Genomic DNA, 13665 nt, shown 5'->3' on the forward strand with positions numbered 1-13665 from the left:
AGCTAGCAACACATGCGGGGTATTCATAAAATCTAAAAATTACTAGTTATCGATTATTATCGATGCGTTATCGATAAAAATAAGATAAACTTAAACTGCGTGCAATGTTTACGGACGGACAGAAGTACTGACGGATAGTACTATATCGACTCAGCTCTGATCGAGAATATATATGCTTTATGGGGTCAGCCACGCCCCTTTCTAACTGTTACATGCATTTTCACAGAATTATTTTACGCTGATTTTCCATTTGAATGGTATAACATTTCAGGATATAAAAAAATTGCTTTAGCAGTAATCAAATATTAAATAATTATTAGATATTTTTAAAATTTAAAATTGAATGTTTAAGTAAAACAATAGAAACACAAATATAAAATAATGCATATAAATATAAAAATAAAATAAATATGCAAATGTATTTGCATTGATTAAAAAGGGATTCTCATGTCAGCCAAGTACTGCCCCTATATATAGTATGCTTCAGAGCTGGCAATCAGCTTGATTGTGAATAAATTACAAAGCTCATCTATTGCCTAATCATTCACAATCAACTTTGGCTTTCACTCAGCAGAGCCAAACGAATAGCTGGCACTCAGTTTTCATTTATTTTCTTCTTATTTATTTATTTTTTTTTTTTTGGGCCATAATTATTATTTGATGGCATTGAGCATATAAAGTAGAGCGTGCAATGCCGTGGATGGCTGTATTATTATGAAAATTGAAAATGTGCGCTATGTGCGGCTGTTTAATATCAAAAATATCTTGCATAGCTGCCGCGCAACATGACGTATACTTGATGTTGCTTAGATGTTCTGTTTTGTTTGCCAGCCTGAGACTGCGTGGGGATGCCATCTGACTGCCTGACTGCCTGACTGTCTGTTTGTCTTTTTGTCTGTTTATCTGTCTGTCTGCCTGCCTATGTGGGCATCTCATAAAAGTCTTTAAAGCTTGCCACGTGAATTATAAGCAGAAAATATTGTGGACCTTAACCAACCTTGCCACGAACCGTTGCAGCTTGCACTTGAGCTGAGCTGAGCGTGCTCCCTCGGCTCGCTCCTGTATATTTATATGTGTGTATCCGTGTGTGTGTGTGTGTGGGTATTTTTGTCAGTTTTGTAGCAAGGTCGAGCCCGGCAACTGTGCTGTGAACTTGAACTTTTGTCAGGCCAAGACTAAAGCAGCAGCAGCTGCTGCTGCTGTTGCTGTGGCTTTAATTACGGCAGACAGCACCTGACGCTAACCTTTTGGCTCTCGGGCCCAAGAGCTGCTGCACCCACGCGCAATTAGACACAAAGCGAGATTGGAGTGTGAGCGATGTGTGTGTGTGTGAGGGAGATAGAGAGTGGGGGGGGGAGGGGGGTGCACAACTGGGGCAGAAATTCTTTACACGCTCGTCGCATAAATTGTCATGCAGAGAAATTTGTGCATACTTTGAGGCGGCTGGCACGCATAATTCTATTCCATTTTGCGCTATTTACTTAAGAGGCGTAAAACTTTGCCATGAATTATGCGACGCACAGCGACCACCACATCTCACACACACACACACTCACAGCAGCAGCAGCAGCAGCAGCATAATCATATTCATGACAATATAATGGCATCGTTAGGATAGCTCAGGCCCTGCCAATCCAGGCCAGGCGCAGGTAACCCAGCGAGATGGAGATGTCACTTTGCCGCCGGCTGTCCATTAGCCGGGAACAGCACAAAAGAGACTTTTGTCTTACGACTACTTGCTGCTTGAACTTATCTGCGCTGCTGCTGCTGCTGCTGCTACACATAAAGCCGCATTAATCATCATAACTGAAAGAAGATTGCCGCCGCTTCCAAGGGCTAGAAACAAAGGCATTATGAAATCGCATCGCAGAGCAGACAGCCAAAATTTTAGATTGAGCAGATATCTTGTATATATTTTAGAGATAAGCAAACATTGAAATAGTTAAGAGGCAGAGAGAGAGAGAGGGAGAATGAAGAAAGAATAGACTGAAATGAAGAAAGAGATTGACAAACAACGGGCAAACAGCTGGGAAAATAATAGCGGCAGAAAGGGGGGTGGGGGAAGGAGGAGAGACAGAGAGAGAAAGGGAAACTATATGAAAGGTGATTTACATAGATAGATTGAAATAACTAAAAAGAGAGAGGAATATGTGAAATGGACCTAAAAAAAAGAGAAGGAGAGTATATGAAACAGGTATTCATGTATATATTCATAATGAGAGAGCGGGAGAGAGAAAGAAAAAAACGAGACAGAAAGAGAGAGAGAGAGAGAGAGAGTGAGACAGAGAGAGACAGAGGAAAAACGGATGTAAAATATAGCTTCATATGGAGGTATAGAAAAAGACAAACGAGACTGAATCATCTTAATATATGTACATATATATATATATACAAAGGGAGAGAGCGAGAGAGGGAGAGAAAGAGAGAGAGAGAGAGAAAGATAGAATGGGACAGAATGGTAAACTATGATAAACATATTGATATATAGAAAAAGAAACAAGTAAGAAAGCTCCAGTCGAGACTGCTCGACTAGGAGATACCCTGAACCCTCCAAGCTGATATTCTAATCATTCTGCACTTCTTTTATGCACACATACATACACATGCATCCACACGCACGCATAAGCCTGTGCTCTGCTAACTGCGCAGTAAGCAGCGACTGCGCTTGGGCTGCGCTGCAGTGTGGGCAATATTATGAGAATTTATTTGTCGAATAATTTCTTTTGTAAACATATGATCTTAATGAAACTTTCAGAGTGTAATCATATAGTAAATATGTGTGTACATTCCAAAGCACAAGTCTCTAGTACTTGAAATGCGTTTTTTACAAATTGGGGGAGAAGGGGGCGTGATATCCAAAATCTGTAAATTACAAAATCTTTGTATCGATGAACTTTATATACAACGCAAATTTGAAGATTCCAGGTCTAAAACTGTTCAAATTAGGCTAAAAAAACAAAATCAATTTTTCGATTATTCTCGATAAAAAAGTTATCGGACGATTTATCGAAAAAATAAAGCAAACTCGTACTGCGTATGGTACTCACGAGTATGCATGCCAAATTTCAGCTCTCTAGCTCTTATAACTTCTGAGATCGACGCACTCATACGGACGGACGGACGGACGGACGGACAGACGGACAGGGCTATATCGACTCAGCTCGTCACGCTGATCAAGAATATATATACTTTGTGGGGTCTGCCACGCCTCCTTCTGCCCGTTACATACTTTTTCACAAAACCATTATACCCTGATTTCCCATTTTCAATGGGTTCAGGGTATAAAAAGAGAGAATGTGAAACATATTTTCATTTACATATATGGAGAAAGAGAGAGAGAGAGAGAGAGAGATAAGGAGGGAATGCAGACATAAGAGGGAGAATGAGATAGTCTATGGGAAACAAATCTTCCAAATTGGTAGAGCGAATATGGGAAAATAAATTTAATCAAATTGAGAGAAAGAGTATATGAATTGTTTAGGGCCCTTAAAGTGAACTTTATATAAAATCTAATTTTTTAAAATCTAATATGCCCTTATCCCTCATTTACGAATATTATTATGTTCAATGTTCACTTTTAGAGTAAATACTATAGTTTGAATTGCTCTGCGAATTCTCTGCGAAGCACCTGAGCTGCCAGAGCTTAGCCTATTCCATGCTGGCATATTTCGAATTCCATTTCTGATTCTCCATTGACATATGCTAATGGGAAATAGACATATTTCTGTAACAGATCTTCTCGCATTGCAATTTCGGCTTGGGCCTCCTCTCCCCATTTCGCACACCAAGCTGATACACATACATACATACATATGTAGTTGCCATGGCTCAGTTGACTAATTCTGAGGCTGCTCCCCAGGCATTTGCTTTGATAACCAGCTAATATGATAGCGAGCGGCCCCGCTAAGCGGCTTAGCTATTGTAATACCCAAATCATGGCTGAGTAGTTTCTGCAATACAATAAGCGCATTAAATATGTAACAAAAAAAAAAAAAAAAAAAAAAAAAAACAAATTAAAAATAAATAAATATCTCAGTGCAGCTGTCGCTTCTCAGCTTCTCTGCCTCCACCTTGTCTTCACTTTGGCAAATAATTTAGTTTTAGTTTCAGCTCGCTTGTTGATCAATCAATTGAACACAATTCGGCTTGAAGTCTAGTGCTCAAAGAGTGAGTTCGACAGCAACAAGAGGAACGAGACCCAATGTAGAGGAAATTACATTGCTATAAATCAAAAATGGAAAAAAAAAATTATATATATACTCCAGTCACTCTCTCTCTCTCTCTCTCTCTCTCTCTCTCTCTCTCTCTCTCTGAAGCCCTAGCAAAGCTAATAGCTTGTAAATACTGCTCAAATATTAATCATACGTCGTGTGGCACACACACACACACACACACACACACAAGGGAAGCCCAAAAGGAAAATGAAAAAAATAACAAAAAAAAACTGAAAGTCAACAAATTATTGATGTATTCCGTATAAAAATATATAGTATAAATTGTAATTAGCTTAACAGTTTCCACTTACCGAATGCTGCATCAATATTTAGTATTTAGTATTTTTTTTGGGTGTACATTTAGTATTTATTATTGTATTTGTTGTTGTTGTTTTTTTTTTTTTTTTGTATTTTAATAGACACAGATACACACACAAGTACATAAAGTATATATTGAATTGGTTGAATGTATATTGGATATATATATATATTTATATTTATGAGTTGTTGTTGTTGTTGTTGTTTGTGTGTGGGGGGAATAGAAGAGAAAAAGAATAATTTATATTTTAAAATGATTGCATAATTAAATTTTGTTATATATATAGAGATATATATATAGACAACATTTGTATGAATATATTTTATATGTATGTGTCACTGTCTGTGTGTGTGTGTGTGAGTGTGAGTGTGTGCGTATTAGTAAAGCAAGCAAGATGTTAGCGCAGTAGATAAAAGAAAATACACTAGGGATTAGGACAACTACATATACATATACATATATACACACACATATATATAGAGATATACATACATACATATAGAGATAGAAACATTTTCCACTTACCTGCGCCAAACCAAATCTAATAAAGCACAAAGCAACTGACAGCTAGAAATGGCCAAGCCATGGCCAAAACGCCAGCAGGCATTGGCATTGGCATTGGCAACTGTTAAACGCTGACATCTATTGATTTTGACAATAAAGTAAGGAACAAAAAAAACAAGTAATAAAGCTCTAGTCGAGACTGCTCGACTACGCGATCCCCTGAACCCTTCGAACAACTGTTATTTCAATCCTTTTTCGCATCTTCCAGCTTACACAAGAAACACACACACATTTAGTGGTGAGGGGGAGGATATAAGGGTGGGGGTGGATAATAAATGAATGAATCTACATTTAAAATTAAAATTAGAGACTCTAGCTCTCAAAATGAAAGAGATATAATTTCATAACTGATTTTCGATAAGGTTTTTATCGGTAAAAAAAATAACGGGATGATATATCATTTTTGGTGATATACTCGATAACCGCGCTATATATACGGACATTTAAAAAAAAGTCTCTAGCTATTATATCTTCTGAGATCGACGCGCTCAAAAATACGGACAGACGGACGGACAGGATCAAATCGACTCAGCTCGTCGCCCTGATGAAGCATATATACACTTTGTGGGGTCTGCCACGCCTTCTTCTGCCTGATACATACATTTCAACAAAACCATTATACCCTGATTTCCCACTTTCCATGGGTTCAGGGTATAAAAAAAGGGTAAAATGCAAAACTTTATTTGATTGTTTGGCACCCGCAACCCATACAAAAGATATGCGACTCTAAAAAAACATATACATACACATAAATATATATATGTATATGTATATGTATATTTATATATATATATATTTTGCTCTAGGGCCATTGGGAACTGAGCTGCCTGCCATTGCCGCAATCAGCTTTAACTGCTCTGCCATATTGTTAGATATATTTTACATGCCAACGATGCTCTTTCTCTCTCTCTCTCTCTCATGTTAGTATGTGTGTGTGTGTGGTACGAGGCCTGCGGGTGCCTGTTGCCACAACCAAATGTCACGTTTCGTTTTTATTTCAATTTGCTATGTGAGAGCGCTGAACAAATCTGATTTTGAACTCAATCAAGCTTGACGCTCTCGGCAAACGGTTACGCCATATTGTACAGCTTCCACACACGCACACACATACACATGTGTGACTATGGCAACAGCAACAACAACTTGGCCAGCATTTAATTCGATTAACGTGTACAACACTCAATGCGACAGTCACTCACTCAGTCAGTCAGTCAATCAGTCAATCAGTCACTCAGTCGGCTCTCTCGCTCTGCTCTGCTCATTCAGCATTGTCCATGCAGTCAGTTGTCTGCCTGATTCATCAATTATGCGACCGTTGTTGCATTTGTTGCATGTGGCATGTGGCATGTTGCATGTTGCTGCTGCCAGCTCTGCTTAGCTGACATGGTAAACAAGGCAACTCTAAGCTGCGCTGCCTGCCAATTGGCTAAAATTGCATAACTTTGTCAACGCCCACATGGGCCACGCCCTTCTGCCGTATGCAAAAGATGCAATCAGAGGCGCTCGGCTAACAAATCCCACAAACAACTTGAAACAACTTGTATACCGCCGTGTGGGGAGTGGGGGAGGGAGAAGGGCTTTGGCTGGGCGCAGCTGCCGATGCGAAAGATTAAAAAATTTCGATTACCTTTATGGCATGCAGTATACATATTATAATACATATAAGTGTGTGTGTGTGTGTGTGTTTCATCAAAATGTCGACTCACATGCGAAGACAGTGAAGCAAAGCTCACGTTTCTAACATTTCTCCAGCGATCTGCTCATAATCTTAATTCCTGTCCCTCTCTCTCTCTCTCTCTCTAAATCTGACTCTGCCTCTCGCACTCTGTGTTGCTCTTGCATAAACAAATTTCCGTTAAGAGCAGAATATATATCTACATAAATATAAATATATATATTTATATAAATTAGGTATGCAAAGCTAATGTAATTTTATTAAATAATAAAATCAATGTAATATTATAAAAATTATTTATAATTATATCTTTCAAAAATGTAAATTATTGAATACATAATATTTAAGTATAATGAAAAAATATATATTATACATACACTTATTCCTAAGAAACCTATTAAATAATAGTTTATTTTAAACATAATCTGAACAAATACAAATACAAAATACAAAAATACAGTATACAAAATTTTTAATGATTTTATTACTTAAAATAAATAAATAAATAAATAAATTCTTTAATATTAAATTTTCAAAAATAATAATAGCTCAAATATAATATAATTATCGTTCAATTCTATCAAAGGGAGTAAAGGATATTAGTTCATCTTGTATTGTTCTTCTTGCTCTCCGTCCTTTTTGCTGCTATTCAAACTAGATCCTCTAAATTTGGAACGTATACTCCAGTATACCTTCGTCTGATAAAGTGTCAACAATTTCCCAATAAGTTATTCGTTGACGCCGTTATACGTTGTCCCCTTTTTTCAATGGGTTTCGGGATTAAACCCAAAATGGGAACAAAGTATCACGCAGTCTGTTAGGCCCGATTGAGCTTAATATGATTTCATATAAATTTATTTTATAAAATTTGTCAATATTGGAATGTACTTATATATAATATGAATGTAATTATATATAAATAATTTTAAATATATTCAACTAAATAATTGCTTATTTGATAATTTATAAAATTTAATTTCTAAATTTAAAATTTAAGGTCAAGCAATTATGCTGAAGCGTAAGGCCTTTTGGTTATCTTTATGGATTTCATTCTCTATTATTTTGCTCTTGTGGCATTTCGATGTAAAAATGCTTTTCAACTTTGGACTATGTTGAGAGAGTGGACAAATACATGAATTCTTTGAAAGCTTCCTTCTGTTGCCCATACTTCAGCAGGTCATGTGAGTGCTGCATTTAGTTATTTGTCAGACAGAGAGAGAACACACATACATTCCGGAACACATATGAAATTCCGGAACAAGTAGAAAAAAAAAAAAAAACTAAATAGCATATTACATTCCAACTGGGATTGCTTTGTTGCAACTATTTTCAGATTGAAACTAAAAGATTTGTGCTTGGCCCGAAAGCATTTGCTATATGTGATTGACTGACTGACTAATGCACAATATCCGTTCACAATTTTAAATGTAGAAAATGTTAAAGAAATGAAAAATCTTTCAAATATATTTAAAGTAAGAAAATTCATAAATTTGTAAGCTACGAAATTGTTGGGAGAGTCTAAAGTAAGACCAAGACTTAACTAAAGGCATTCATGCAATTCGAGTCGAAGGCAAGGCATTCCAATATGTACTTACATATGTGTGTGTGTGTGTCTGGCATTGGATCCCAGCTGATGAAAGTGTGCAGATTTGAATCCATGTGAGTTTAAACAAGAGAAGCAAAAGCAAAGAATAAACTATAGGAAAAAAGATGAAGAAGATTGTGTCGACTTTGCATGGGAATGCAGCTGCTACCCTTCCCACTTCCCCCTCCCCACTACCCACTCCCCAGCCCCCTACCCATCCACACTTCGTATGGCAACTGAGCTGCAGCGGCAGCTGCCTGGCCCAAAAAATTCTATTTTCATTTTTATGGTTTACATAATCAGATGGCTGCACTTGCCACTTGCCACTTGCCACTTGCCGCATGCCACTTGGCACTTTAATGAGCTTGTTTCACAATGCTCTACCCAGAGCAGCCTTTGGCAGCCTTTGACGTCATTGAAAGTGTCCTTGAAAGCGGCTATAAAAATAAATTATTCAAAAAACAAAAACACAAAAAAAAAGGGTAGAAATTATATTTGAAATTAAAATTAATAAAAAGAATAATTTGAATGACCCTAAAATACTTCCTTTATGTTGTTTTGTTGTGTTTTTTGTTCTCCTCAGTTCTTATCTTAATTGGTTCGTTCACCTGAGCGACTCGAATTGAATTGAGGCAGCTCGTTATTGGACGGCACTTACCTGCACACGTACTGCTGCCCGGCTGCTGCAAATCAGTGTACGGCAATTCACAGCAGCTGCTGGCAGTTACAACTACCTGGAGCAGCGATAAGCTCAACTATATGCAGCACATATAATAGCTAAAGTTTCCTTGCTTGCGAGAGAGCTAAGCTTCCAATTAACACGGATGAGTGGGCGGAGCTTAAGAACATTATGCAAACAGTCTAAACAGTATATATATATATATATACACATATGCATAATCAGATGTTTATATATATATATATATATATATATATATATATATTGTCTGACTATAAATAAAAGAAACTTCTAACCGAAAAGTGACAGACTCAGAGATACCCGTCAACTAATTGCTATAAATACTGCAACTAAAATTAATAATAATACAAAAAACTTTGTTAAATATGAAAGACAAGCTTGTTTAACTTTCAAATGAAATACCAAAAAATTTTTTTATGTATATTCTTATTATTGAATAACATCAATATTAGCTTTTCTTCCAATTTTTTACGGTTTATATATCATCTTTGTTAGTTATGTTAAATATACTATATTGATATACCTCATTAGAAAGGATTTTTTTTTTTTTTTTTCAATATACAATTCAGATTTAACACTCTTTATAATAGTCTTACATATAAGCGTTTAAAGTTGAAAAGCAAAAAAAAAAAAAAAAAAAAAAAAAGAAACAAAAAAAATTAATATTAATGTTACTCACTGTATATATATTAATATTAAAAAAAAAAAAAAAAAAAAAAAAAAAAAAAAAAATTAAATAGGTTGCCCGAAATAAGCAGCTGGGACTAGTATCCAAATGCTTTGCTCATACTTCATGCAAGATTTTGATATCCTGAAAATTCGAAAGATCTAAGGTTTCATGAAATTAAACTTCAACAAGTAAGAAAACTCTAGTCGAGAGTGCTCGACTAGATACTACCCTGAACCCAACAAATAAAAATGCTCATTTAGTATGGCTGAAATTTCAATTTCGATGTATTTAAAAATATAAATAAAATACCAAACTCATTTAATAAAATATAAAAATATTTTGAAACAATAAAAAAAAATTAACATCAGTTGCATCGATCGGGATTCGAACCGCGACTCCTCGATCGAGCGTCATGCTGCTAACACAGTAGGCCACCTCATTCCTGCTAGTGGCGCTGGCAAAACTCAAATAGATTCACTGCTGCAGCGCCATCTACCAAAACTAAACGAAACTAACTGCTGATGTGATTCTAAGAATCTGCTAGAATAACCAAACTATTAAAAACGCACATAAAGTATAGTTAAAATTTCAATTTCGGTGTATTTAAAAATATAAATTAAATAGAAAACGCATTTATGAAAATATAAAAATATTTTGAAACAATTAAAAAAAATTAACATCAGTGCTGCACCGATCGGGATTCGAACCGCGACTTTTTGATCGAGCGTCATGCATCTAACACACTAGGCCACCCCACTCCTGCTGGTGGCGCTGGCAAAACTCAAATAGATTCACTGCTGCTGCGCCATCTACCAAAACTAAACGAAACTAACAGCTGATGTGATTAAATGAATGTTTTTGTTGTAGCTGCTGCACGTGCGTTTGTTAATTGGCGAAATATTTGATTATTTTTTATTAATTTTTGACTGAACGGAATTTAATGAAACTTTCAGCATATGATCTACATATTATATTAAATATTTGAGAAATTTAAAAAAAAGAAAAATCATTCACAATTAGCTATAGAGGCATCTGATTTGAACTTGAATGTTTTTACTCGATAAAAACATAACGGGATGATTTATCGAATTTTAAAAGCAAACTCGACGTCCGCGCTGTATATACGGTCATTTAAAAAAAAAATTCAAGTCTCTAGCTCTTATATCTTCGGAAATCGACGCGTTCAAACATACGGACAGACGGACAGACGGACAGACGGACGGACGGACAGACGGACAGACGGACAGACGGACAGACGGACAGGGCCAAATCGACTCAGCTCGTCGCCCTGATCAAGAATATATATACTTTGTGGGGTCTGCCACGCCTCCTTCTGCCTGTTACATACATTTCAACAAAACCATTATACCCTGATTTCCCATTTTCAATGGGTTCAGGGTACAAAAAAGTAAGAAAATAAAACAGATTTAAATTTCTTAATTGTTGCGAACGAAACGCAAGCGAAATTTGAAGGCAACTAAATTAAATTACAATAATCGATTACAATTTATACATACATACATATATATATATATGTATGTGTATATATAGATATACCTTAGATGCAGTAGAAGGCGTGGCTGGCTGTGCTGATATTCGAATCGCTTGCAATTCATTAATGACTACGATACTTACGCAAATGGCAATTTGATAAATATATATAAATATATAGATATATATAGATATCTATAGATATATATGCATATGTAAGAGTGATAGTAGTTGGATCATAGCATACGATATGCTCGGCATAGCATAGAAGCATAGACGTAATTGCAACTAGTAAATACTTTCAGTAAAGACTAGAATTTAAGAAGCTAAGAGTTAAGTTCGATAGAAAGCTAAGAGAACTGTGTAAAGTGGACAGAAAATTGAGTGGAAAATGTAGATGGAAATGGAAAATGCTGCAGCTAGTGTCGTAGTACAAATAGCAGTAGTATTTGCCAGAGAAAAATACCAGAGTAAAAAGTGTGAAATGAAATGACTTAGGTATGACAATATGGAGCATAACTCAAGAAGTTGAACAAGTGGAAATGCGAAAGCCAAGTCAAATATTTTGTTAGCTAATATGCGCGCCAAAGAGAAAGTTGTGCGCGCACTTTTCTATTGAAACAAACAAGTATATATGTATATATATATATATAAAGAGATATCACATACATATATATGTGATTGTGATCTAGATGTCACGCATTTTGCTACTTAGTTAAGTTTAGTTGTGAAATATTCAAGTATTTGTATTGCTTTCAGTAAGCTGTTTGTGTGTTTGTTTGTTTGTTTTATTTCTGTTTTTTTTTTTTTTTTGTTGTTTATTGCTTTCTCTCTTTTTCAAATTGCATTTTGTTGTTGTCGTTGTTGTTGTTGATTCTTTGTTGTTGTACTCACCCCAATGCGGCCCAGCAGCAGGGCATCCATTTCGCCGCCATTTTGTGCCACCGGCACTGTGGTTATCACGGATATGGTCGGCTCCTGTTGCACACTCAAGTCGACCGACATTTTCTTTTACATATGCTATATATATATATCTCTCTCTATATAAATAACTCGTTGTTGTTATTGTTGTTGTGAAACACGCTTGTTGTTCTTTTGTTTTATTTTATTGTACTCGTTTAGCAATAGTTATTCATTATTTATAGTTTATTGTTTAATATTTATTACTCATTATTATTATAATTAATATTACTATGTTTATTGTTGCATTTGACTTTTGTGTACTTGAAAGAAAAACTGCAAAAACTGAAAAACACGTTCGAAACGCAATCGCCTTTAATTGACTTACTCTATAAATAGTCGTTCCTAGGGGTTGTATCGATCGAGTCAACGGCTCAGCTCACCCTTCACGCGATGCCGCATGCAAAAAAGGTTTGAAATCGTGTTGCATGCGCCATAGATATCAACTAACTCAACTATCAAATACCCTCTGAAAATGAGGTAGACCCGAATTCAGATTGCCTTACTTCGAAAGTTAAACACAAATTCATCATTTTCAAATGTAAAATCTATAAAGAGATATTCTTTAGTTTATGCAGCGCTCAGGAAGTGTGTAAAGAAAAGCTTTACAATTGTTCATTTCCATTTAGTTAATGTTTAAGCTCATTCGATTATAAAAATTATTATAATTATTTTTTTTTGTTTTAATTTAGAAAAATATAAAAAATATGTATATCAAATACAAATTTCATAAGTATGAATAATTATGGACATAATTATAATAAATCTAACAAAAATCAAAATATTAAAAAAAAATTATAATATATTTTTAGGCAACTTAATAAAATAATTATAAAAAAATAATAATAATAATAATAATTGTTTTCTTAAAACAATATTTAAAACTACCAAAAAAAATATTTAAAAGTAAATTCTGTTAAAATAAATTTGAAAAAATGTATGTTTTCTTTTTTATAATATTTAGAATAAATTAATAATTAAAAAATAATTAAAAAATTAATAATTAAAAAATTATATTATATTTTTTAATTATTTTTAAAATACTAAAATACTAAAATAGTAAGTAGTAGTAATAGTAGTTTTAATATTTTAAAGCTTATAATTTAATTCAAAAATATTTCACAATATATCTCAAAACTATTAAAGAAGGATTAATCAATTTATACAATATTTAAAAAATATATTAACAAATAAATAATTATGAGCACAAAGAATAATTATCTTTGTTCCTGTTGATCCCAACCTCAGAGAGTTTTAGCATTAGTTTCTTGCTTATGCTTTAAATGCAAAACAAATTCTGGAATTATATTCACTTCGCTCACGCTGCGCCAAGTCAATATTAAGTAGCTTTAATAGCGCACATCCAATTTAATTTGTGTGTGCTCGAATAACTGCGAATGAGCATCAAATGTCGTTGTCAATTCGCATAGGACAGACGCTAATTAAAGTTTTGGCATTGGCCAAAGTTATGCGGGGCACATCCATAT

At 34.8% G+C, this 13665-nt stretch overlaps 1 protein-coding gene across 2 annotated transcripts in view; it reads right to left on the bottom strand.

Annotated features, from left to right (window-relative positions):
* The window catches only part of LOC108618367 (inactive dipeptidyl peptidase 10), a 173435-nt gene that overhangs the window by 106645 nt on the left and 53125 nt on the right, over positions 1-13665 (bottom strand). Inside the window, exons 1-2 of one of the 2 annotated variants that reach the window (XM_089473105.1) lie at positions 12507-12726; positions 12113-12441 (exon numbers count right to left, since the gene is read on the bottom strand). The exons of the other annotated variant lie outside the window; for it this stretch is intronic. Of the exons in view, the coding sequence (XP_089329231.1) occupies positions 12113-12223 (111 nt within the window). The 5' untranslated portion in view covers positions 12224-12441; positions 12507-12726. Of the gene's footprint in view, positions 1-12112; positions 12442-12506; positions 12727-13665 lie in introns of those variants that run through there. 2 annotated transcript variants of the gene reach the window in all.

This window comes from Drosophila arizonae, chromosome X (assembly GCF_054131065.1).
Source record: "Drosophila arizonae isolate 15081-1271.41 chromosome X, UAZ_ARI_1.0, whole genome shotgun sequence".
NCBI lineage: Eukaryota > Metazoa > Arthropoda > Insecta > Diptera > Drosophilidae > Drosophila > Drosophila arizonae.